General features: G+C 41.7%; 2 protein-coding genes across 8 annotated transcripts; one reads left to right on the top strand and one right to left on the bottom strand.

Annotated features, from left to right (window-relative positions):
- HNRNPA2B1 (heterogeneous nuclear ribonucleoprotein A2/B1) lies at positions 1 to 13,559 on the bottom strand. Its single transcript, XM_055708786.1, is given in 13 exon segments — positions 1 to 891; positions 2,210 to 2,292; positions 3,295 to 3,382; positions 3,384 to 3,421; positions 3,682 to 3,801; positions 4,261 to 4,323; positions 4,871 to 4,919; positions 4,922 to 4,953; positions 5,059 to 5,160; positions 5,481 to 5,691; positions 7,168 to 7,314; positions 8,096 to 8,206; positions 13,352 to 13,559. Coding segments are annotated over 12 exon segments (1,053 nt in total). The 5' UTR covers positions 13,382 to 13,559; the 3' UTR covers positions 1 to 891; positions 2,210 to 2,230.
- CBX3 (chromobox 3) lies at positions 11,502 to 24,852 on the top strand. Of its 7 annotated transcripts, none has more exons than XM_055708789.1 (6): positions 12,290 to 12,624; positions 15,396 to 15,446; positions 19,343 to 19,485; positions 21,012 to 21,177; positions 22,550 to 22,644; positions 24,207 to 24,852. In XM_055708789.1, exons 2-6 carry the CDS (start codon positions 15,423 to 15,425, stop codon positions 24,331 to 24,333), a joined length of 555 nt encoding a protein of 184 aa, XP_055564764.1. In that variant the 5' UTR covers positions 12,290 to 12,624; positions 15,396 to 15,422; the 3' UTR covers positions 24,334 to 24,852. The 7 variants fall into 7 exon arrangements, with proteins under 7 accessions (XP_055564768.1, XP_055564764.1, XP_055564767.1 ...); XM_055708788.1 differs by lacking the exon at positions 12,290 to 12,624 and adding an exon at positions 12,826 to 12,844; XM_055708787.1 differs by lacking the exon at positions 12,290 to 12,624 and adding an exon at positions 13,628 to 13,748.
- The last annotated feature ends 725 nt before the right edge of the window (positions 24,853 to 25,577 follow it).

Below are 25,577 nucleotides of genomic sequence, written 5' to 3'. Positions count from 1 at the left end.
TTTTTATTTTTTTTTTTTTTTTTTAAGTATAAGCAGTTCACTGGTGTGTCTAACACAAAAGGAACAGGACTTTTGTTAGCTGAGTCCACATTCTTCAGTGGGTAGCCTTTTAAAGGCAACGGAACTTTGAAATTAGGGCTTATTTTTGGTTGCTTTTTTTTTGTGTGGGTTTTGTTGATTTTTATTTGAAAACCAAATCTAGCAGAGTATGCCACCCTTACTCTGAATAACTCATTACTTGGATGAATTTTCATTAATTTGAGGTGCAAACATTCAATGCAGTGAGAGTAAGGCTGACTGAATTTGGCACTAAGGTTTATTAGCTGCAAGAACTATAAAAAATGGTGGAAACCTCTACATTCTAGCCAAATTCCAATTTACGTAATTACAGTATACACTTATGAAATACCACCTGCAGTTTCATTTGAAGTTTTCACTTCCCCTCCTAAAGAACTGCTTATGCAGTTGTTAAAAGAATGGACGACACATTCCTTCACAGAGGCAGATGTATTCTGTGGTGAAATTTTTTTCCTTACACGTAAACAGTCTACAGTTACTTGGGAACCTTCAGGATGAAACGTGTTATATAAAATAGATTACAGTAGACAAGACACACAACAACATAGTTCATTTTCAACAGCACAGAACTACCTTCATTGCATTACCTTGCAACCACCATAATGCATAGACTCCCAAGAAAAAATAAAATGTTGCAGGATGCAAAAATAAAGTTGTATGATTTAATTAACTTGTGACCTACCATTTTAACTACCAACACCAGGGATGGAACCCTTGCAAAGCTTTACTAATGGACACTTGCAGGTCTCATTTGTTCAACTGTAGCAGTGTACAGTGGCAGCAGTCTATGCTTGTCCAGGGTTCATATCATAGCTAGATTCCAGTAGGAAAAAAATATGTTAAGTAGCTGAAATTAACAAAAATTTGTTTGTAAAAAAATTTAATAATACAAGAAAAACAGGATTCACAAATTTCTTTTCAATTGGTAATTGTTAATTCATTGCTATGTTAAACTACATAACGATAATCACTATACTGAAAGAATACTGTCATACAATATTAATTTCTTGGTTTTGGAACATTAAGAAAGGAAAAGTAAATAAGATCTTACCTAAAGAAGTTTAACTGAAGCTTAGAACTATTTTGCTCTACACCCTCAGCCTTCGTTGGCATCCTTATAAACTATTGTGGTTAAAGCTTTGCAGAAATACAGCGCAGCTTTTTAAGACTGGCTGAACTTAGTGACGTTTTCAAGACTTCTCTTGTACTAGACCTGTGTCCCTGGAAGAGTACCTCGCTGGGGATATTTCCTTTCCTTGCCATTGAAGAAGCAGCATCTAAAAGATCTAAAAAGGTGTTTCTCCTTGCAGAGATATCCCTTAAGTTATCTAGATATTTTAAACCTGATCATTTACAAACAACATACTTTTCTTCTGACCAGCATTTAATTTTACACGTACAACAATAGCTTTATATTATTTGTGGGACCTTATACTACCCACTCCTTGCCTTATTTTACAGTATTAAAAAAAAAATCTAAAATTACACAATATTTCCTTTAGAATTATTTTATTAAATCATAAATGTACAACAGCTTCTTAACTCTACACACGCACTTAAATTTTTAAAAGGAAAACGTTATGTCTTATTACACCATGATCCTGGCTAATAGCTTTTCAAAACTTTGAGAAAAATCTTAAAAAAGGTTTCACATGTCACCTGAAACTTACAAATTTAACATTATCAAAGGAATGCTTCTACACTTACAAAGACCACTAGAAAGAAACAACAATTAAAAAGCTAAGAAACTGTCTCAAAGGCATTTTTACAATCCTTCCTCCACAGTAAGGTAATGTTATTAAATAATCCAAATCCATTCACAAAATGGCTCTCTGCATCTGCTCTGGTGTCTTCTGCCATATCACTGCATATTTATGCATGACTGAGATAAGTGTTTCCTTAACATTGTTATTTCGATAACCTGAAGCTGTTCTGTTACCTCTGGGCTCTCATCCTCTCCTATTTATACAGTGAAGCCTGTTTCAACAGAAGTAAAGAGTAAAAAAATAGGTTATGAAATTATTCATCTAACCATTTTTTAAAGGAAAGATAATATGATCCTAAAAAGCTTTTAACTCCTGCAGCTACTCTCAAGAATCACTGCAATTTTAACACTTATAAACATACTTACCCATGGCATGCTTGCAGAAACTCAGTAACGGCTCCTCCCTCCATATCCACCACTTCCTCCACTGCCCCCTGGACCATAGTTTCCTGCAATTGCAGAGAAACAAGAAGCAGAACAGTTTCATCAGTAAACTTTTTAAATCTAGGAATGATTTTGATTCTGTATGAAGATTAACATTTGCTTTACTTCCAGAGATGGCACATACAACAAAGATTTTAACATTTTGGTGTCCTCATCTAAGCAACTTCCAAAAACCGCCACAAGAAGTACATGCTGAAATCTTAGAAGATTCGACAGTGTTACACGTAATTTGACGCACTGTACCATCTTGAGCCTGCAAGGGCTGACTTTACTTGCAGGCTAAGCCTTACAAGAAAGGGCTTCGTGTTTCAATTTTGTGAGTTCTACACGATGTATTAAATTACATTTAGACAACAGGAAGTGTCAGGAAAAAATAGCGCTACAAGGGGGTGAAAAAGAGAAATTCCAGCAAGTTTAGTGGACTTTTAACTAGACTGCCTACAAATGGAGTAAGCCAATAGCAAAGAACATTAAAAACTTGGCCAAAATCTTTACAAACTGGAAACTGCAAAACATTTCCTAATATTCTGGGGAAAAAAGTTAGGATCTTGTCATTTATAATTTCACCTTTACAGTCTTAAGATAAGAAATTGTAGCCAAATTGCAGAAAGAGCAGGAGCACTACAGTCCATTCTGTTGCTGAAGTTACCCAATTTCTACACATCCACCTCAGAACCATGGAATGGTTTGGATTAGAAGAGCCCTTTAAAGGTCATCTAGTTCCAGCCCCCCTGCCATGGGCAGGACACCTTCCACTAGACCAGGTTGCTCAAAGCCCCATCCAGCCTGGCCTTGAACACTGCCAGGGATGGGGCATCCACAACTTCTCTGGGCAGCCTGTTCCAGTGCCACCACTCTCATGAAGAATTTCCTCCATCTACCTAATCTTGACCTACCCTCTTTTAGTACAAAACAGTTGCCCCGTGGTCCTGTCTTCCCTACCACCCTCCCAGAAGACGGAAGCCCACCCACTCTAACTCCAAGGCAGGCCAGAACATATACAATACCTCCACCATATGGTCCCCCCATGTTCCTGCTGCCACCAAAATTTCCACTCTTCATTGGACCGTAATTTGAAGGTTGTTGGTTGTATGTAGTTTCCAAAATCATTATAGTTTCCACTTCCGTAATTGCCTGCATTATTAATGCAAAAGTGGAGAAATACCTAGGTGAGCTACAACGCATACAGGACTCACAAAGTTATCTCATCATTAGAATGCTGAATGTACAAAATCACACAGATATTCCAATAGTGTGTGCAACAAACTGCTTTTTCATGCTTTTTGGAAAACAAGAGCTTCCTTAGATAACATTTGCACACACACATCCCAGTCTTGGATGACTTGCACTCATTTACAACTAAAACACTAGGTAATTTCAAGCAAGTAGGTTACCTCCTCCATAGTTGTCATAACCACCTCCATAGCCTCCACCCTGGTTGCCATATCCAGGTCCTCCTCCACCATATCCTCCTCTTCCTCCTCCATAACCAGGACTGCCACCAAAGTTGCCACCTATGACAATACAATCCTTTTTAAAATAAACTTTTCCATGTAGAAGGCAACCAAATTCTAGAGAATAAGAGGATACTTTTCAGTCTAGAAGTCTACAGGGGAAGAAAGGGGTAGTTTTGTGAAGAAATTTTTATGAACACTGTTTTTAGAGGCACATGCTAACTCCCACCCTAACTGAACTGTGACCAAAACCCACTAGTCAGACCGCCTAAAAACCTCAATCAAAAGGCTTAATTAAAATCTTGATTTTTTCAGGAAATCCAAGAAACAGAACAGGGCACAGTTGCCCAAGAAATAACCACAGAATTTGCAATATAAAGGTTTAACAGGAGCCAACAACCATGTGTGCTTCTTAAACAAAATGGCTGTGGAAATTATATATTTTCTACAAATGACAAGTGAATGTAAAAATGAAAAACGAATGCGGGAGTAACAACCACCACCACCAAGTAAACTAACCTCCAGGTCCTCCACCATATCCATTATATCCATCACCAAATCCACGGCCACTTCCATAGCCATCTATTGGAGAAAAAATCCAAAGAAGTTCAATTCACCTCTAGCAAACTAACTGAATTTGCAAATCCCTATGACTTTAAGGATAACTACCTCAAGACATTATTTATTAAGTATACATAGATTTGAATTTAGAAAAATATATGTGAATAACACATCCAATCACTGCTTAACATCTCCATTTTATTGCACTAGTAAGGTACCCCCGTTTTAATTTTGCACATAGCCCTTCCACTGTAAAGGTCTGGCAAGCGATGCATAGAATTACAGAGGAGAAATCTCTGAATTCCTTAAAAGAATTAAGTTGATTTTGGCTTTTAATAAAATCCTTATTTTTTTAAAAAAAGAAAGAAAATAAATTCTATTTTATGGACTATCCACATAATCCATTTGTATACTACAGAAGAGGTCTGCAAGTTATTTTTCCCCCAAATGCTCTTAACTGCTACAGCTGCATTTATATTAAACAGCAGTATCTTACAAAGTTCCCCAGAACCAGAACGACAGTATGAATAAGGTAACAAAAAATATGCTACAAACATGCCTGTCTTACCAGCTCCCCCTCTGAAATTGCTGCCAGGTCCTGGACCAAAGTTGCCACCCCACCTCCACGAGCATCACCAAAACCGAAGTTTCCTGTAACAATTTAACATTTATAAGCAGTGAGATCACAGAAAGCAAACAGAACCAGCCAACAAACAAAAAGCCAACAACAAACCGCTAACCATTACATGTACATACCTCCTCTCCCACTCCTAGAATTTTGAACTTCCTGCATTTCCTGTCTAGAGAGAGCTTTCCTTACTTCTGCATTATGGCCATTGATGGTGTGATACTTCTGCACTGTAAACATATCAGGTAAGATACCATCAGCATTTAAGTACTGATCTGGCAACAAGAAAGAATAGCAGGCTTCCAAAAGGAATTTCCCAAATAATACATATTGTACATCATTTAAAAACACCCCAAACATATCATTTTTAAGCAAAGAAGCCAGTACTTATTTTAAGTACATGTTCCCATGCAATTCACCGGAACTATGACATAGCAAATACTCATGCACATACCTAATCTCATTATCTCCTTAGTTTAAGCTTTACACAATTACCCCGACTGCTAAATTTAATACTATCAAATGAAAGCGTCAAATGAAGCTTACTTACATACAATTTTATCCACAGGATCATGGTCATCAAATGTAACAAATCCAAACCCTCTCTTTTTACCAGACTGTCTGTCAGTAATAATTTCAATAGTGTCAATTTTTCCGTATTCCTCAAAATAGTCACGAAGGTGGTGTTCTTCAGTGTCCTCTTTAATGCCACCAACAAATAGTTTTTTCACAGTAACATGAGCACCAGGTTTTCCAGATTCCTGTTAAAAGAATCCTTTGAATTATCACCAAGAAAAATTTCACAAATCACTGTATTTTGGCAGTACTTCAGGAATGGAATACTAAGATTTTTCAAGCACCCTCTTACAATGCATGTCCCTGCAACCTTGCTTGGCAGGTCTTCTGGGAGGCAAATAACATGGGGCAATTAGGAGGTTTTTTCCTCCCTCCCTTTACATCAAAGCCTTAAGAAGCACTTGAAGAAGAAGATACAGGTAGAACGGCTATGAAATGCATAGAAGTAAGTAAAAAGCCTTTAAACAGATTTAGACAAAACATAAAATCAACTGTTTGAAAGAACGGCCTAGTATTTAATAACTAAGTAATTTAGTAGCTAGAGCACAATTTTTGTAACAAAGACTTATCAGCTTTCTCCGCCCATTTCCTCAAAAGCAGTGAAACCCACATTCCACTCCTATCAACAACAAAGGTCCTTCAACCTCAGCATATCTACACCTATGCATTTTAACTGCTATTCAAAATATGAAGACAACTCCACATTCATGGGTTTTTTTACACTTTGAGCATGATATCCAAGCTGCTGCACTAGCCAAGAATGATTCACCCTAAAGCTTAGCAACAGCTTTGTGTGTAACAAAAGTATGCATGTATGCTGCTTTAATTACCTTTTCCCAAAGGCTAGCCAACCCTGCATTCTGCAGGGAACAGAAGAAAAACCGGGATGGCTAAGAGAGGTACTAGTGGTTAAGATTTCTATTTCCCTTGACTTCTGGGACAACTCATTCAATTCGTTTGTCAGTCCAAATGCACTAAATACCTGGGGTCCTTGAACTGGTAAACCCTCCAAGAACTCCCACAATGTGGTAACAGAAACTACATCTGCACTTGCTCCTCAAGTACCTTTGTGCCACAGTACCCTGGCTGCAAAGTTTACAAGTGTAGTGCATCCCTGTGCACACATCTAATTTCTACCCTGAAGTTTAAAACCATGTATGCCTGGGGCTAAAACCAGAGTCGTCCTAAGATGATTTTGTACACCACCATTAGAAAAAAGTTTCCCTACTACATTCTCTGGTTTTATTCACTTCAAGTTACACACCTTTTAAGACTATCAGGAATAGTCAGGAGAGGCTGACAAGAGTTTACAATTTGAGGTTTAGTAACAGTAACTGTTCTGGACAAGAGTTAGATGGAATTTGCCTAATTACAGGCATTCAACATGTTTTCAATAACAATATTTTCAGACCCCAGTTGTGTCCCTTGCACACACAATTCCACAACCAGAGTAACTTAGTAATTCACTGTAATAAGGAACATTTCTGTAAGTGTCACATAACAGACCTAAAATGTGGGAAACAACGCCCCAACTACATCCTTTTAACTAGAGAATTTAAACCCAGGCAGTTTCAAACAAGAACAAAGCAGAACTGTCCGACCAAAACAAGAGATGCCTTTTTCAAAGCACGAAAAGTATCTGCTTTCAAAGTCATACTTACCTCTCTAGCCACAGCTCTCTTAGGCTCAACCACCCTTCCATCAATCGTGTGAGGTCTTGCAGCCATGGCTGCATCAACTTCAGCCATGGAGGAGAATGTTACAAAACCAAAACCCCTTGATCTTTTGCTTGCAGGATCCCTCATTACCTAAAAACAATAAACACATTTTAACCATTTCTTTCTGTCACCTAAGGTTAACACTAGCAATATTTACAGGAGACATGTAAATTTAACTTATATTTTACTCAAATTGATCTCAAAATACTATATTATAATGAAGTAGTAGGCTAGGCTGGTTAAGTACATGAATGGCACTACTTGGCATCACAGAAATTCAAGCCATTGTTGTCACTCGGTGTTATGAAATAGCATTTACTGCTCCCAAAACATAATCAGTGGAGGAACTTCTGCAGGAGTCACTGTCCCTGGAGGTACTTAAAAGGCACACAGATGTGGTGCTTAGGGGCATGTTTCAGTGGTGGACTTGGCAGTGTTAGGTTAACAGTTGGACTTGATCTTGAGGGTCTTTTCCAACCTAAATGACTCTCTGAAAACATCACACAGAAAGACATCATTTTCCAGCTTTACTGAGGCTTACCACTGTATCAGCTTTCTGCCAAAGGTTACACAGATACAATAGTGCTCTCTGTAGGCACTCTCTAATGCATTTCAGCCAATGACAGCCAAGCTAAACTGTTGAAAACAGTTAATCTGTAAGATTTTATAGGAAACTGTGAATGCTCAAGAGTTCTTGCAAGGGAAAGTCTGTGCATATGCTTCAATGGACTGAATCAGGTTTAAATCAACCAACTGTACACTTAAGAAAATTTAATACTCCATCTTTTCATTAAGCTATCCGAAAAACTCCGCCTGTTTACAACTTCTAAACATTCTATGCCATTATTGTGCATGAGTATGCCAAACTTACCACACAATCTGTAAGCTTTCCCCATTGCTCATAGTAACTCCTCAAGCTTTCCTCTGTTGTTTCAAAGCTTAAGCCACCAATAAACAGTTTGCGAAACTGCTCCTTTTCCCTCTGTCACAGAAAAGATTACATTAACATAACTAACATTATCCCCTTCCGCACCAGCATAATTAGACCCTAAGTAACATTTTCTGAATTGTTAAAAACTTGCAGTAAGACACATTTTTCAAAATTAGGCTTGCCTCTTTAAATGTTCTACCATTATTCAAGTAATTACGCAATTCTATGGGTCTACTTTTATGACACAGATTTTAGTAATGTGCTTCTTTCCATCTCTCCCTCCAAACATCAAGAACAAGGGATCACACTCAAAGATTTCCAGAATATTCCTCTATGTAAGATATGCTTTTTAAAGAAAAGGAAAATAAAAACAAATCAAAAAGTTCTCATTACAGATAACATGTATTCATTCATACTGTCTGATGCTATTCCAGATGACATATATTTTTTATAAACCATTCTGGCTCAAATTGTTGTACATGAATACTATGATGCTATTTATCCAAGGCATTAAGCATAATGATGTATGAATATATAGCTAAAGATGTTCTAAAATGGGTCTCTGATTCAAGTTTTCTCATTAATTATTAAAATAATGAAAGCTGGAGCATCTGTAAAATCAATCTGGGATCCTGCACCATTGGAATTAGCAGTAAACCTACCCATCCTCAACAGCAGCAATACCAAAACTAAGTAGATTCCCTTTAAGTTGGAAATGAGAATACTATGTACTTCCATATGTATCCACTAATATAAACTATGCTTTCAGTAAGACTTAGTTCTATTACCTTCCAGAGAAATTACCACTGCGCTTGTTCAGCAGCAATTTCTGCTGTGATGACAAGTACATAGTTGAAAAAAAAACACAGGACCACTAATAAGGTACTACATTTACTGGTTTGCATGCGGTATTATACCAAAGCAGGAAGGACAACCTTCCAACCTCTACCAGTTAAAAACACTTTCGTACTAACTTTTTATACTAAGCAGGGATCATAATTGCCATTTTCTACACAGAGTATTATCACTGGATCATACATTTCACAATTTCATGTCAAAAAGCAACGATTTAAAAAATGTACTAAAGGGTAGTCCTCTTCCACAAAATTTAAATTTCAGAATGTTGTCTGAAAAAGATCTGTCCTGCTAGGGACAACAGAACTCAAATGCAATGATTACTTCAGCTTTATACTGTTAACTAATTGTAAAAAACAAGAAAATCTGCTTGGGTGTTTGGTTTGGTGTTTTCTTCAGGGTGGTATTTATCTTAAAACACCGAATTGTTAGCTATAACTGACAAACGCAACATGAACAACTATGCACTGGACATTAAGATAAATGTAAAAGGAAATTACGATGAACAATAACAAACAATGCGATTTGAAAAATAAGCAAAATAGTTCTGTGTAAACGCTTTAAAAAGTACTGAACCAGTTTTTGTTCAAAATACATCACTATTACCAGCCTAAGATACTGCAGCCTGACAAGGAAGTCAAACATTAGAACCCCCCCCAATAAATACAGTATTTGAGAACAATCAGTCTCTTAAAAAAACACTTGGCACTTGCTGTTGGATCTCTCATTTTTTCTTCCAAGGAATACAGAGGAAGCCAGTGCTGTCTTCTCCTTATACAGACAAGGAAAATAAGACATAAGAGTTTAAAAGCAGCAAACTCATGTGAAGTTTCCTTTCACCTCATCTCTTAAAAGGAATAAAGGAAAGGATGCTGCATACTAGACAAACTAAAAAGTCGTATGCTGCAAGACATACTATCATTTAAAATCTCAGTAGGCTAGCCAAGAAGTCACTTTAAGAGATGATACTGCTGAAACAAAAATCCTCCCCTCAAATTACTTGTTTTGTTGCTTGAAAATTAAGGACTACTTAACTACAGTTTCATAGACCCACAAAAGACACTTTTCCCTATATAACTGATTGTCATGTGCACACATTTGAATTCTTATTATGAGAATCAAGCAAATTTAGTAGGCAGGCAGCATTTTTCCAGTGAGCCTTAGGTTTACCTTTGAAATCAGTTACAAATATGTAAATGAAAATCAAGAATGGGATCTTATTAGTTCTAACAACTGCATTTGTTTTTTAAAGGACACACATACCACACATTACTACTAAACATTAAGCAGAGCTCTGACCATCTGAAGTTTATGCTGAAGCTGTAAAATGTATGATAGATTCTCCAGTCCCTCTGAGAATCTCGATGAAAATCCTCATTTGGTAGAAACACCCCCCCCCACACACACAGAACCCACTCCTGCCAAGGCTCACAATATAAAAGCTGGAAGAAAAACCTCTCTCAAGATTTCCATAGTACACTCTCTAGCAGGAATGGAGTGTGATAGGAAATATTTATGAACTCTGTAGAATCTTCATCAGTGCTTATTTTAAGTCTTCTTTCACAGGCTTAAAGCAGCACTTCAAAGGACTGCAAAACACATAGCCTTTGCTGGAAAATTCATGGTCAGAGCAAGGAAATGTGTTTAATATAGCAATAATGCATGCACAAATACTCTCAAGTTGACCGCTGGCTTCTGCAGAGTTGAGAAGGCGAGTAACAAAAATGGTTAACAGACACAAGCGAGAAGGATCTCTGAGCTTCCATGGCTAGGCCTGCCAAACGCAGAGCTGGGTTTACTGGTCCCAAACTAGAAAGCTACCGGCTCGCCCTCTTTCCGCCGCTCCAAGCGCCCAGTTAGGCCCTATACGCTCGACGGGGCTTTTGCAATCCAACAGCCTGGTTCCCCGCCCCCGCCGTTATCAGGAGCGGAGCGGTTCCCGTGCCGGCTCCGCCATGTGGCGGCTATCAGGAACACAGGGCCCCCCGCAGCTAGAAGCGGAAAATGGCGCCCAGAAGCAGCCGTCACCTCCAGGGGCAGCGATGCGGCGGGAAGGAAAGCGCTGCTGGAAGCACCGACCCCAGATAGGGCAGAGGAAATAATTAACACCCGGGCCCTCGGGCTAAACACAAACCAAGCGCTGCAAACCGCTCCCAGCGTGCAGCTACACACACGGTACCAGGAAAAGCTTTGCAAGCGCTCTTCTCCGCCCCCGCAGCCCCTAGCCGACTACAGCTGCCTGCCTGCCCACCTCGCAGCCCCTACTGCCCTCCCGCCTCACTCGCTTTCCCGCCCTCGGAGCGATCCTCAGAGCCTCACGCACTGGGGAGTCTCGGCGCCGCCATTTTACCCCTCCCCCTCGCCACCGCCATTACTAGCAGCGCCACACCGGCCGGTCAGCACCTCGCAGGGCAAAGGCGACTCCCCCCCCCCCGCCGGATCGCGGACTGACAGACCTCCATGGTCCTGCGGCCCCCTCCTCCTGCACCACCTTAACTGCAGCTCGGCCAAGTGGTACGTCAAGTGACTTAAAAACCCGCCACCCGCCATGCACGGCTACTGCGGCTTCCGCCTCCCCTCTCGGCTGCGCGCTAGCCCCAACCACCGCTTCCAGAACCTTCCTCCCCGCTAACGCTTCCTCTGCGGGAAGACATCGGCCCCCTACCCGCGGCGCAACGACCGGGACCCAGCGGCGGCACCCAGACCTGCGCCAACGAGGGCTCAAGCCTGCTCGTAACGCCCAGACCCGAAAAAAATTTACTCCCTACGCACAAACGCGCCACCCTCCGTAAAAGCAAACTCTGAATTTTCCCTTTTCACGTACCATATTCTTCATGGTTTACGTATTCCTGCTTGAGAGTACCGTACAACTGGTCAGTAATGGCTGCCTTAACTGTTACGTAATTTGAAATTCAGCTCCACGTAGTGCTAGCGCCCTCCTTCTCCAGCCCCGGCTCGCTTCCGAGGTTTTCGTTTAAAAAAAAAAAAACCAAACCAACAAACAACCGCCCTCGATTCTGGAGCTTAAATATCTCCAAAGCGGCAGCAGTTTGGTAGAACGTCCCTACGTGTTTTTATCACGTAATAAAAAGTCATCAACTCCGTTAGTAATGGCTGTCTCCGAAATGAGCCGAAGGAGCCGTCGTCGTCGACCTTATCCGCTTCGACAGTCGCCGGAAAAAGCCGAAAGGGGAATGGAAGCCCATTCGACTCGCTTCGGCAATTTCCGGAATTTGCCGAAGCGGAGAAGAACGGCGCTCGGGATCTGCTCGGCAATTTCCGGAGAAAAAGGCGCAGCAGTCATCGACTATCTAGCCCGTTCGGCAATTTCCGACAACGAAAGAGACACGCAATACGTGCCCGAGCGGAGCCGAACCAGCCTCGAGAACCGACTGGCACAGTGCCGTTTTTTCCGGAAATTGCCGAACGGCTCCGAAGGCGCAACGGTCAAAGCGACGGGTTATAATTAACCGAAGGCGGCCTCGTATCGCCCCCCCCCAACCTTTCACCGGCCACCTGTGGTACTGGCACGGTGCGGAGCGCCCCCCCGAAATCTCCCCCAGTCATTGGCAGCCGAGCCTCTTCTTCCCCCTCCGCCCGGGCAGGGGAAAGCGGTAACTACCTAAATTTTGGCGCCAGCGCCGACACATCGCGGGGGCCCGGGAGCCAGCGGAGGGAAGCGGACCCCGCCGCAGCCTGCTCCGCTCTACCCTGCGCCGCTGACACCGCGTGCGCCGCCCGCTGCGGCTCTCGGCTCTGATCTTCCCTCCTTCCTTCCCCCCCCCCCCCCCCCCCCCCCCCCTTCAGCCGGCCCCGCACGCACCGCGACAAAGGGTGAGTGCTGCCGCCCCGCGCGCCAGGGAAATGGCGATGGGGCTGCTCCTTTCTTCCCGCCCCCTCCCCCCCCCCCGCCCCAGCTCTCAGGGAAAGCCAGCGTAGGTCCACCCGCGGTTCCTCGCCCAGAGCGTAAGCCTCCCAGTCAACTCCAAGCCCTTTTCCCCACTAATAAAGAGTTTTCGAGCTCCCCCGCGCCCCTGCTTTCCGAGCCCGCTTCCCTCCCCCCGCGCCCTCGCTAACGACTAGGCCTCCCCGCCGCAACGCGGGAAATGGCCGCGTTCCAAACGGCCCCCTCAGCCGCGCCGCATCGAGCTTCAAACGCACACCAGCGCTTCCTGCCTACCCTCCCCGCTCCCGGGGCTCGCCGGGGCCGCTCTCCCGCATCGACTGAGGGCCCCGCTCCGCGGCGGGCGGCGTCCGCTCTGGCCCAACGCGCCCTCATGGCGGCGGCCATCATGGCGGCTGCAGTTACCGGGCGCCGCGGGCCCGTTCCCCCCAGCTCACCCAGTCGCTTTCTCTGTCGCCGCGAGGCATCTTCCTTCTTTTGGACGCCTGACGCGGTCCTGCGCTAGCCCCCCGTTGGAGAGACGTCTTGGCCCCCCTCCTGTGCTGGCGGCGACGACGGTAGGAGGTTGCAGCTCGCGCGTAGGCGGCGTCGTGCGCTCTGCCCCGTCAGCCGCCGGCGCGCAGTGCTCGGCCAGCCCAGCCCCGCCAGCCGCCGCGCCCGCCCTGCGCCGCGCTGCCGCCCAGCCGCTCCCCACCCCCTCCCTCCCTCCCTCCCTCCCTTCCCCCACCCCCCGCCTCAGCCCCCCTCAGATGTCGCTGTTGCCGCCGCTGCTCAGTGCGCGCAGGGCGAGAGTGAGGAGGAGACGGGAGACCCGAGCGGCTGGGCACCATTGAAGTCTGTATCCTTCTCTCTCTCCCTCTTTCTCTTGCTGCAGCCGCCTCCTTCCCTTCCCCCCCCCCCCTTCCCTCTGCGCCCCGCGCAGCGCTGCGCGGGCCTCGTCTGCGGGCCGCCGCGGGAGGAAGCGGGGCGCAGCCCGCCTGCGCCCCCCCCCCCCCCTTCAATACGCCGCCGCTTCCTTGGCGGCGGGGGGTGACGGGCGGAGCAGGCTGCCGGGGGGCCGCGGCCCGCACGAGAGAGGGAGGGAGGGAGGGCCCCGGAGCCAGCGGGCTTCGCCGCGGGAAGGGAGGGCTGCGCTGGGGGCGGGGGCAGCGGCACCCGCGCGGCGGCGGACGCGCTCGGGAGACAAAGCCAGCCCGCTGCCGCCGAGCGGCGGCCTCCGCCACCGGGCGTCCCCGCTCCAGGAGGTGGCGGCGGCGGCGTGTGCCGGGGCCGGGGGAAACGTGGCGGGGTGGGGGAGGCGGCGGGGGCGCGGCGCGCAGGGCCCGCCGGGCGGCGGGGGCTTGCCCGGGGCGGGAGCGGCAGGCCGCCTCCCTCGGGCCCTCGCGCTGGGGCGGTGGGCCGGCCCCACGCCCCCCCCGGGGCAGTCCCGTTAGCTCGCCCGGGGCGGCCCCGCCGGCCTCACGTGCGCCCACCGCAGGCCCGAGGCGCAGCCTCCCCCAGCAGGCCTCCGCGGGGCTGCCCTTGTTTTCCGGCGGGGGTGGCACGGGGGTTTCGTTGCTCTTTTTATTGTTTCTTTCTCCCTTTATCCTGCCTTTCCGACGGGGACGAGAGAAGCCCCTCTGCACTGGGGCCCTAGCTCCTGCCCTTCTCCCACCTCACCTACCCCACCGCCTATGGGAATGCCAAACCCCACTTGGTGTCAGGGGAGAGTTGGGCGGGATTGCCGAGACGGGGAGGTTTTCTGGCCTTGGAAGGACTTTCTCTTTTGCCTTGCAGAGGCATATGGGGAATTCTAACAGTTCTATAGTTTGCGGTGGGGCGGGGACAATACATGCCTAAGGAGGTGCTCAGTTTGAGAAATGACATGAGAAAGGGGATGGATTGTGTTCAACATAATTTGCTCAGGTTAAATGTGTAGTATGTACAGCCTAGTCGAGTTAATATTGCTCTCGGACTTTAACTCTTGCAAACTTCAGAATCAGAAGGCAACGTTATAGTTGCATTAAGATAAATATTTGCTGTTTATAAGCATTTACTATGATGTAAGGGTAATGGGAGACTCATTATTACACCACAGAGCTGTAGCTGCTCCCCACCAGATTCACAGTTAATATACCTAGGTATACCTCAATTAACTGCTAGAATCTGAACTCCTGTTCTATTGGGTGTAAGGAAATAAGCATCCCTGATGGTCCTCCCCCTTTTCCCTAGAAACGTTGCTATGCCTTAGAAGGCCTTGGGAAAAACCTTTTTTGACCCTATATACCACTTTGTCAGTATCGTTTATCCTGGCTAGCATAATGGTGCATTACTGGGTTATACCAGACAAAGTAGTAGCCTACTTTTTGTTCTGGATTTAATCCATGTTAGAAATATTATATGCAGTGAATACATGGGGGTTGGAACAAGGACCATGTTTGTATTGGGATGCCTTTCTTTGAGTAATGTAAACTTCCTTTTAATTGTCATGCATTTTTCTAGTAAAAGCTCTGCAAGTCTGCAATAAAAATGGCCTCCAATAAAACTACATTGGTAAGTTCATGCACACCTAAAGTATATAAGGATTTAATCAACATATTTTTCTTCAAACTTATAACTTGGCATCTCCATTTAAAAGATACATCCACATCTCCCCTCCCCAGCATTATTCTGACCAAAATTTCAGATCCAGAAAGTAAGGCTACTAGAAAGGACATTGGCTTTGGCTTTAATAAATCTGCCATTTCTAAAGAGACTTGTTGGGAAAAAAAACAACATTAAAGGACTCCGCACTATTTCGTCTGTTCTACAGTAGAAAACACTAAGGATTTTTTTATCCTACTTTCAGCATACAGTGTAATTCATCATATATGTAAAAAATAAAATCCAAATCATATATCCATTTAATTTCTCCCAGTGTATTTGGGGAATACTAATTGCCTGAGGAAAGGAGTCTCTACAGATGAAAAATAACATTATTGGGAAATGATGTGGCATAGTTAAGATGCCTTTTGAAATTATTTTTAACAAACAATGGTTTCTTTCAATTTCATAGGAGCAGAGATTATCTGATGTCAGCCCCTCCTCGACCATTTTAATGATGTATTCATGGATCTCGAGTCCTGTAAAGCTTTGCTTGGCATTAAAATAGGGACTTCTAAGGGCAGATGGTGGCTGGTTACTGTTCAGCTAATAATGACACATAGTTTTATGTAAGGCAGAACTGAAGAAGTATAGCATGAGATGCATCTGAGGTTGAGGTGGGAAAGAAAGCAAAAATACACGTATTCAATTCAGAATTTGGATAGCAGAACAACTGGCCTATAATGCACTCAAAAGGCCTGTTCTTAAAGTTAGTGAAATGATTGCTGGTTGACCCGTATCAAGATAAATTTAGTATTAACTCCTGGCTTAGAAGTGCAATGGAGTGCTTCCTTTACATTGTACAATAACAAACTATTTAAAAAGATTTCACCAAGGTGAATGTCTGAACTTTCTGTTAGTAATTGATTGCCCGCGTTTCCCTAATTTGAGGAAGAGAAGGGGTTAGCCAGCCTGGGGAGGGGATGCCTCAGGGAGAGGAAAGAATCTGTGAATGCAGTATTTTTAATCTTTTGATGTTGTTGAGAATTTTGCTGCACAGGTCAGGAAAATCAGTTATGGTTCCCATGGGAACCATAACTAATTCTGTTTCATTATGTATTTGCATGCAAAATCTAAATGTATTAAGGAATAGCAAAGCTCTGGAACTGTAATTCCGATTTTGTTACCTCTTGTATGTTAAAACACTTCACCACAGTGTCACATCAGTTGTTTTAATCTTGCCCCTCGAAGAAAGAGTGATCCACAGATCTGCAGCTGTCACATGTGACTTCTGAATGCAGGGAAGGAAGTGAGCCACAGATGAGCATTCAGTGGTCAAGTGCCCAGGTTGCAGTTTCTAACACGCAGCCTTAGAGAATGGAGCTTCAGGGGTCTAGTGGACCTTTAGTACCCTTTAACTTCGGTCAGGTACCAAATTCACTTGTGGGCTGAGATTTACATTGGCTTGTGTAATCTCAGAATGTACAGGTTATTAACAAATGTTCAGTAGTATTTCTGCAGGCTCTACAATAAAGCATTATTTTAATAGGTTGGAAAGCAGTCCTGATGCACGCAAGACATAATTAAACGCTAATATTTAAACCAAAAAGCAACATATTCTCAATTTTGTTAATTCTTCTTGCACTTCAAGAAAAAATACAGACCCCCATGACATTAATTTTCTTCTGTGGAAGATTATATAGATACTTAAGTCTTAGAAAGTAAAAAAAAAATAATTGTTGCTGTGATACAGAAATCCAAAACGTTTATCTTGTGGTGACAAGAATTAGTGAAGCCGAAAAGAGTACCGGAAAACAATCTTTCATTCAATCAAATAATTTTAGTCCAACAGAGAACACAGATGGAGATGTTCCCCGCTTGTATCCTGCTTGCCTCATCACCAGTAATATAATGTCATTACTACAGTATAGTGAGTCTTTTTTTTTTTTTCCCCCCTCTGCTTTTTTTGTTTTCCTCATCGTGTGCCCCTTTCTCTTTTTCACACTTACATTGCTTGAAAGAACTGCCTTCATAGAAGCCTTGGACATCTTCATGTTTTTATTTTCCTTCAATTTCAGTCTTACATTCTTTTTCTTGTGGAGGCAAAAAAAGCCAGTGTGCTTAAGTTGACACTATTCAGACAGGAATACTGTGGTCAAAACAGACCTGGGATATGCAGGCAGCTAAAATCTAATTGGAAATACATGCTCAGTTTTAGATAATCACTCTTCAATGCTTCCAAATCAAAACCAATGTCACAGAAGATACAATCATATACAGCAACTTGCTGTTTGAAAGGGAAACTTGAAGTTTTCCTCCTCTTTGTTTTGCACCTTCAATTTGTGGGTTGCTAACCAGAGTAAAACTATTTTGGGATAGAGGGAAAAATCAATTATAAAAAAGGGGCACAAAGACAGGGCTTTGGAAAGAAAGAATCAGCTTCAGATCTTCAGTTTACAGAAAGAAGGCAGTTTTCCTTGTGTCTAACACATACTGGTTTTTTACCTTTCACCACATCAGGACAAAATTCTAGAAGGTCTAAAAATTTGTCAGTTTCAGAATGGTTTTGCAGTATTCTCAAACTAACACCAATGAATTCTAGAGAAAGGCCAGCAAGCAAGTAGAGGTGCCCTGTGATTTTTGCTTGTGTGTTTTCTTGTTCTATAGGAAGTGCATTATGAGGAATTAGTTCTATCTACCTTGATTTAGGGTGCTGCATGACTATTATGTTTTAGGAGCTTAATACTGCCTCCATTAGTTTATGACTGCCACTTTAACAATTTCCTTATAAGGTGCAGTCCAAAATGGCAAGCAAACTGCTTTTGGTCTGCTGGTGCTCCAGAAATGTTACACAACAACATGATGGGCTTGTTACAACCTTTTGAAGATTACAAACAAGGAAATTCTGAAATGTGTCCTTCTATTACTATTTAATTGTGCCTTATTAAACTGGGAATGCCTTGAGGATGATGTGGATGTAATATTTATTTTTAAGATCTTAGAATATTATTTGAAGTATAAAATGTAAAATTAAAACATAAAGTTTTTTAAGTTAGCAAAATTTCATTTACGTGTTAAGTGCTGTACTTTTAAGTGTAGCTGTCTTAATTTTTTGCACCTTTGTGACACCTGTTTGAATGTAAGTAACATTGGTGCGTGGCTAAGAATGAGAAGGGACTGCAGTAACAGAATGGTCCTAGCATGCTTCCTGTTCAATAGTTATGGGTTATTGTTGAGTATTTTGGTTATTCTAGCAATACATCATAAACTTTGCTTCCATCAGCTTCTCCTTTTTTGGTTTGATTTGGGTTTGATTTTTTTTTTTTGTTTGGGTTTGGTTTTTTTCGTTTGTTTGTTTTGGTTGGTTGGGTTTGTTGTTTGGTTTTTTTTTGTTTTGGAAAAGGTAGTAACCACCTTGTTGAGTACCATCCCTTTTCTATTTTATGCATTTTCACGGTTCCCTTATTACTTTCCTTTACTTCTGCTGTATGCTGTTTCTTGCCTTCTGCCTTTTCACGGGCATAGAGTTAACTTTTAGAAGCTTCATAAGTTTTTGAGCATGTAGCACTGAGAATTAAATTAATAAGGGAAGTAGAGGCAGTGAGTGTATGGACAAAAATATTTCACCTTTTTAAAAACTGGTGTTGAGTTTCTCATTAAGCACCTGAAAAAAACCAAAACATTTAACATGTCTTGCTCAGGTTACCTGACCACATGCACTAATGTAAAAAGGAGGCTGAGCTTCTGGTTTTAATGTGAATAAGTACATGATTCTTCGCTGTTTACTGAGCAAAGTTGGATTTGGCCAGTGAAGTAACTGTGTAAAGCAGAAGAATGAATAATGTCGTTCTGAATTTCTTTTCTAGCACAAAATGGGAAAGAAACAGAATGGCAAAGGTAAAAAGGTTGAAGAGGCAGAGCCTGAAGAATTTGTTGTGGAGAAAGTTCTGGACAGACGTGTTGTAAATGGAAAGGTGGAATACTACTTGAAGTGGAAAGGATTTACAGAGTAAGGCATTACCTTTTTTTTTTTTTTTCTGATAGAATGCTAAATACTAACCATTTATTTGAAATAACTGTGCAGAGAGGAGGTTGGATGATGTGGATACATTTTAAAGAACCTCAAGGGAAGGGCATCCATAAATGCGTCTTCAAGTCAGGCACTAAAGTATGAAAACAAAATAGAAGATACGCAGTTCAGTGTTTGTGCTATATACAGTGTTCCAAAGGTTTAACAGTTCCTTAGTGATTGTTCTTTTGCCACTGTTCTTTGATTCAGTTTGTGTAAATATCTAGCAAGGTAAGCTAGACTGACAGTTGTCAGTTGTTACATGTGTGGTGGAATGAATGTTACTTCTGAGTAAGAAATTTTGCAGGGATTTAAACTGTAGGCAGCTCTTAAGTGTGAATTTGAAGCAGATAGTTTGCTTATTACTCACTTTTCGGAGCTGCTCTCAAATTAAATGAATTTGCATAAGGAGTTCTGTGGCATGGTCACCTTCATCAGGCATACCTGAAAGGTAGCTTTTGAATCTCTTTCCCAGGACTTGTGGAGGCACAAGAAAACCTTACGGTTTACTTAAAAAGTTGATTGATAAAGAAGGCACATATTTGTGCCTCCTCCCTCCCTTCTGTGACACTGGCAGACTGCTTTACTAGCTGAAAAAAGGGGATGCACCTAGCATTTGAATATACGTAGTTACATATGCAGTGATATTATTGCTGGATTCCGCCCAAAGTGATTGCACTGCAACACTGCATTCTAGCACCTGAAATTTGTGTAGTGATGAGTGCATAAACGCAATGTGTTTAGTATTTGAGGGTCTGTTTTGAAGTTGTGAAAATACGTTTTAGTCACTGAAAATAATTTGTAGGCATCCTGCTTGTGCAGTATGCTGTGGCAGTATTTGTGCATGAGGACTTCTGATGAGGTGCTTAGTTGTTGTAGGGAACACTTATGGACTTGTTAAAATTTTAGTTCACAAAATGCACTTACTGGAATATTTGCAATGCCCAGCTCTGGATGTGGAACCTTTGTCTCCTCCTGTAGTCAACTGAAGGAGGAAGAAAGTTCTAGGTGTAGTTGAGCTCAGTGCTCAGAGGCAGCTTTTTGAGAGTATTCCTCGTATAGAGAAGCCTAGACATACACGCTCTTTGTAGTGAGTGTTGTGTACATTCTGTTCTCTGTAAGTCTTGAGTGTTCATGATATAGGGAGTCAGTTTAAATGGACAGGTAGGTTTTGGTAGGGTGGGGATTGCTTGTTTGAACTCTTGTGATCCCACATAGGTCACAGGAGTTAACACAGCTGCTTATTCTGCATTTTCAGTTTCAGAACATTATTTTCCAACAATAGCAGAGCGTACTTCATTCAGTCATCAAATGCAGTACGTGAAGGTTACTAAAGATGGCAAGATAAGCATCCTTAGGTTTAAGAAACCTGCCTTACATAACGAGAAAAAATTACCTTGCTTAAGGTGAGCCGTGTGGATAGTTTTACATTTTTATTCTTAATTTTACATAAATATGTGTTTCAGTGCTGACAATACATGGGAACCTGAAGAAAACTTAGATTGTCCGGAGCTAATCGAAGCTTTTCTGAACTCTCAGAAAGCTGGTAAAGAGAAAACAGATGGTGCCAAAAGAAAATCTTTGTCAGATAGCGAATCTGATGATAGTAAATCAAAGAAAAAGCGTGACTCTGTAAGTATATATTCATGTACTAAGCTTTTTTTTTCCTGTGTCTCTTCCCCACCTCTCTATCCCCATCCCCTCAAAAATCCTGTTGTGGCTTTGAGAATGAGACCAAACACGAGTTTAAAACCGTAAAAATTGCACAGCATCTGGAACTGTGGTTTGAAAAGGGTAATCCATGGTATTTAATAAGACTGTCCAAATAGTTGGAAAAAGATGATTGATTGACATGATGACTAAAAGTTTTTGCGTTGTCCCATGATGCTTACTGAATGAATAATTGAAATTAAGACTGGTTAAGAGTTCTTAATGAATGATATTAAGTGGTCAGTTTGTATTAAAGCAGAGGGTTCCTGAATAAACATGAAACAAAGATGAAGTTCTGCTTTGGCTTTCATATTTAGTATATGATCTTGAATAGGTGAGTGGCAAGATGGCAAAATGTGAAAACCAGGCAGTTACTTGGATTAAGACCAGATATGATGGAGAGGAAATAGAAAGGGTCACTGAAGAAAGCATACTTTTTTTTAAAAGGTCTGGGTTTCTCCTACAATTTAAATTAAAAAAAAATGACAAATGTAATGCTGGTAAGTATAAAATAATGGATGTATAATACTGTGTTCATTTGTCGCTGTAAACTTTCAAACTAGCAATTTGAAAACTAAACTGGTTGGCAAAGTCAGTGCTTTACCGAAGACAGCTGTTAGATGTGTGGTTACTGTCAAAAAGGTTGGGAGGCATCAGAAGGAACAGTTGATGAATAATACAAAGAATATTTTAGTTTCTGTATAAAGTCTGGTGTGTGGCTTCATCTGGTACAGTAGTGGCCACTGTCTCAAAAAGAATATTGTGAAGCTAGAGGAACTATTACAGGAAATAGTGATACTCCTTCCCACCAATGGGATCTCAGGCAGCCGGGAAGAGTTGAGGTATTCCCCAGGGACGGTTTCACAGATGGTTTAAGCCAACCCAGGGCTGTTGTTTTGCTGAAAAGGATGTGTCTTTCCCACTTCCAGAATGCATTTTTGCTTTGCTGCTTTTGTTGGTTTTGCTGGCCATGCTTGTGTGTTTATGTTCTATAATGATTTTAGACCACTTGTTTCACCTATTGAGTTTTCAGAAATAAATGCTAGAAACATTGGTGTAAAATCCTTCATTATTACTCTACATCTAGATGATTTGGCCTGAAGATCAGTCATGAAAAAAGTAATGTAATCTCTGGACAATAATATGTAACGATAGCTTTTGTAATTATGTAACGCTATACTTTTTTGTTCCAATACACACATATATGTATGTACAAGAATACGTGTATCTAGCACTAATGCCAGAATAGAATTTCATCTTAAACTAGATAACGGTCTTCTAACTTACTTAATAGGTTGATAAACCAAGAGGGTTTGCAAGGGGTCTTGATCCTGAGCGGATAATTGGGGCTACGGATAGCAGTGGAGAGCTTATGTTTCTCATGAAATGGTAAGTCTTATATCCACAGTTCGTGTGTCCATATTAAGGGGGGGCAGACAGTTGCACTTAGGCTAATGAGACGACTTAATTTCAGAAGACAGAGAAGCTGGTAGCCTGCTTATTAACCTTGTATTGTTAGAAAAACTAGGCTTCTATAATCAGTTAGTACTTAATCCCTGTTGCTTCGAAACTCGATCAGTTTCTGTAGCTTCAGTTTTAGAGAAGTAGAAATTTGAAAGGTAAATTCTCATAAAATATGGAAAAATTGACATTTGTATGGAAAAGCTGGATCTTTATATGGATCTTTATAATGTTCTTGCTGAGGGAATGGCAGGCAGAAATCCAGCTTTACATGTTTCAATAAGCATAAGTCAGTTGCTGCATAGCCAACCATTTAACCAGCCATAGTGCCAGCTGTTCTGGGTGCAGCCAAGTGGAATTGGAAGCAACTAGTGGAGGAAGCTGAGGCTGAGATGAAGAATAAACAATATGAAGGAGAGGTTTATTGTTGTGGGCTAGTAAGAGGTGAAATTGATGGGGAGAGGGTTGTGTTATTGGGAGAGCGGGTGAAGAGTGGCTTCATTAGCTACAGTGTTGACAGAGGACTTCTTGCCTGTGAGCAAGCAGGATAAACTCAGTACTTTTCCCAGTGTTGAGAATACAAGAGATTGAATTAACGTTTGCTGGGGGTCAGATTTCTTATGGTGGTAGGATGAGAAGAAAGGTGGCTTTCCACAGCCTTTAAGAAGGGCACAAATTTCTGAATGGAGAGAAAAATGATTTGTCATGTGATATGCCTGGACTGCTAAAGATTAGTGCTTTGGAAAATTCTGCCTCCCTTCTGGCTTTTCAAATTCTCTATAAATTTTATGTGAAACTTGGAAGAGTTGCAAAATACAGATTGTGACTATTTGAATTTCTGTAGAGATAATTGGAAAAATCAAACACAAAGGAAACGTACAAAAATAAACTTTTTTTTTTGTTAGTTCAGTTGCAGTTGATTCATTTTTCATAATTGATTGTAGGCAACAAACACAGATGTGAATATGTATGCGCAAAACTGACTTGTAAAGACAGCATATGCTTTAAAATGGAATCTGAAGCATGCTGGACTGGAATGATTGTTTTATCACCCCAAGACAGCATCAAGAATAGTAGTATGAAATAAAGCAAGTTACTTGCATAAATAGTAAATACAATTTGGATCCAAGTACCGCCTCTTAAGACTGATGCTGTTGATATTAAGAAGTCTCGCTTTGAAGTTTTGATTATGCTTTGAAAGACAAAATCAGCAAAGTTTTACTTCTTCTGTTACATACAACAATAGGTAACTGTATAAATGGTTCCCTTTGAGAATAGCATTTTCCTTTCAAACAGAAATGTGGAGAGGAAAGGAAGATGCAGCTATGAAACCTCGCCATTAGCATGGAAATTCTTGGTAGCTATAGCAAAAGGTATACTGAAAACTGATTTCTAGCTGATGTTCTTTTCAGAACTTATGACCTACCAAGAGCTGCTAAATGTACTGAATTATTACACATTTTCATAAGTCTCACTCTCTTCTACATCAGGAAAGACTCTGATGAGGCAGATCTGGTGCTGGCCAAAGAAGCAAACGTGAAGTGTCCTCAGATTGTAATTGCTTTTTATGAAGAGCGACTAACTTGGCATTCATGCCCAGAAGATGAAGCACAATAATTGTTTGCATTGCTTTTTTATATATATGAATATTAAAACCTGAAATTTGATTTGTTAGCCATGTGAGAAACATACATTCTAACAAGAATTAAATTTGATATTTTTTTGAAGTAGTATGTTTTGCATCAACAGCAAGTAAATAAAAGCTTTCTGCAACTTGTTTCATTTATCACAAGAGAGCATTTGATACTACTACTTCCTCCATATTAGGTAAAAGCTTTTATAAAATGTTCATAAACTTCCATAGTTATTACAGAATCATAATGAATGTTTAAACAAACTCACAGATGTTTTGTAGTCTTCTATACTATTGATGTGCATGTATCTTCTTTACCCAAGCCCCTAGCCCTTTAAACCTGTAGAGTTATTCTTTTTAGTATTTGGGATCACTTGGTCTCGAGAAGACCAAGTGACAACTAACTTTGTAGTAATTTGAATGTTATCAGACTGTATATTGTTTACTTTATTGTAAATACTGGTGAACAGTGGTCAATAAAATAGTTTTATATTCTTCCTTTATACTGACAGGCTGTGACTCTTTTGAAATGGTATGCTATTTCTGAACTTTTGATATGTTAAGCTCTCAATTTGTAATATATTTAAGTTAGGGTTTTTGGGGGGTAGATTGATCAATTAATATTACCCCATTGCTACTGTGTAATCACAATACCAGACAAATACCAGGCTTTGATTCTTTGTATTTTTTTGGTGAGCAGTGTCCAAGGCACAGGGTTTTTTCAGTCAGGGAGGGCCTGTGAAATGAACGTGCTTTTGGTACGTAAGTCACAGATGGCAACCATACTGCTTAGGTGTGGCTGTTGGTCACAAGGCCAAGTGGCCCCTGCAGGTGTACTATGAAATATTTGACATGTGTTGACAGTATCAGCCTTTGTTTTAATTTCAGGTCTTAGTACAAGCTATAGTGTAACTAGCGGTGGTTTGGATGGAATTATTCTTCAGGGCATCACCTGAAGAATACTTGCATAACTGCCTTTAAAGTGGAATATTTTCATGAAGATGCTTAAGTCATACACTTTAAACAAAATTGTTTCTGTTTCAGATTGAATTTTAAAATGAGTCCTATACTCAGCTGCTTGGAGAATGTCTTCAGAAGGGCAGTAGTAAGGGGTAGGGAACTCAGGAGGAAGAAAGTTGGGTTTTTTTCCATTCCTCTTTTCACTTGCTTCCATCTTTACACCTTCTTTTATTTGTGTTTTGACTACCATGGTCTAGTTTGCCTTGAG

The sequence above is a fragment of the Falco cherrug genome, chromosome 4 (genome assembly GCF_023634085.1).
Source record: "Falco cherrug isolate bFalChe1 chromosome 4, bFalChe1.pri, whole genome shotgun sequence".
Lineage (NCBI taxonomy): Eukaryota > Metazoa > Chordata > Aves > Falconiformes > Falconidae > Falco > Falco cherrug.
The sequence above is the reverse complement of the archived record's forward strand: the minus strand, read 5'-3'. Positions and strand labels throughout refer to the sequence as shown.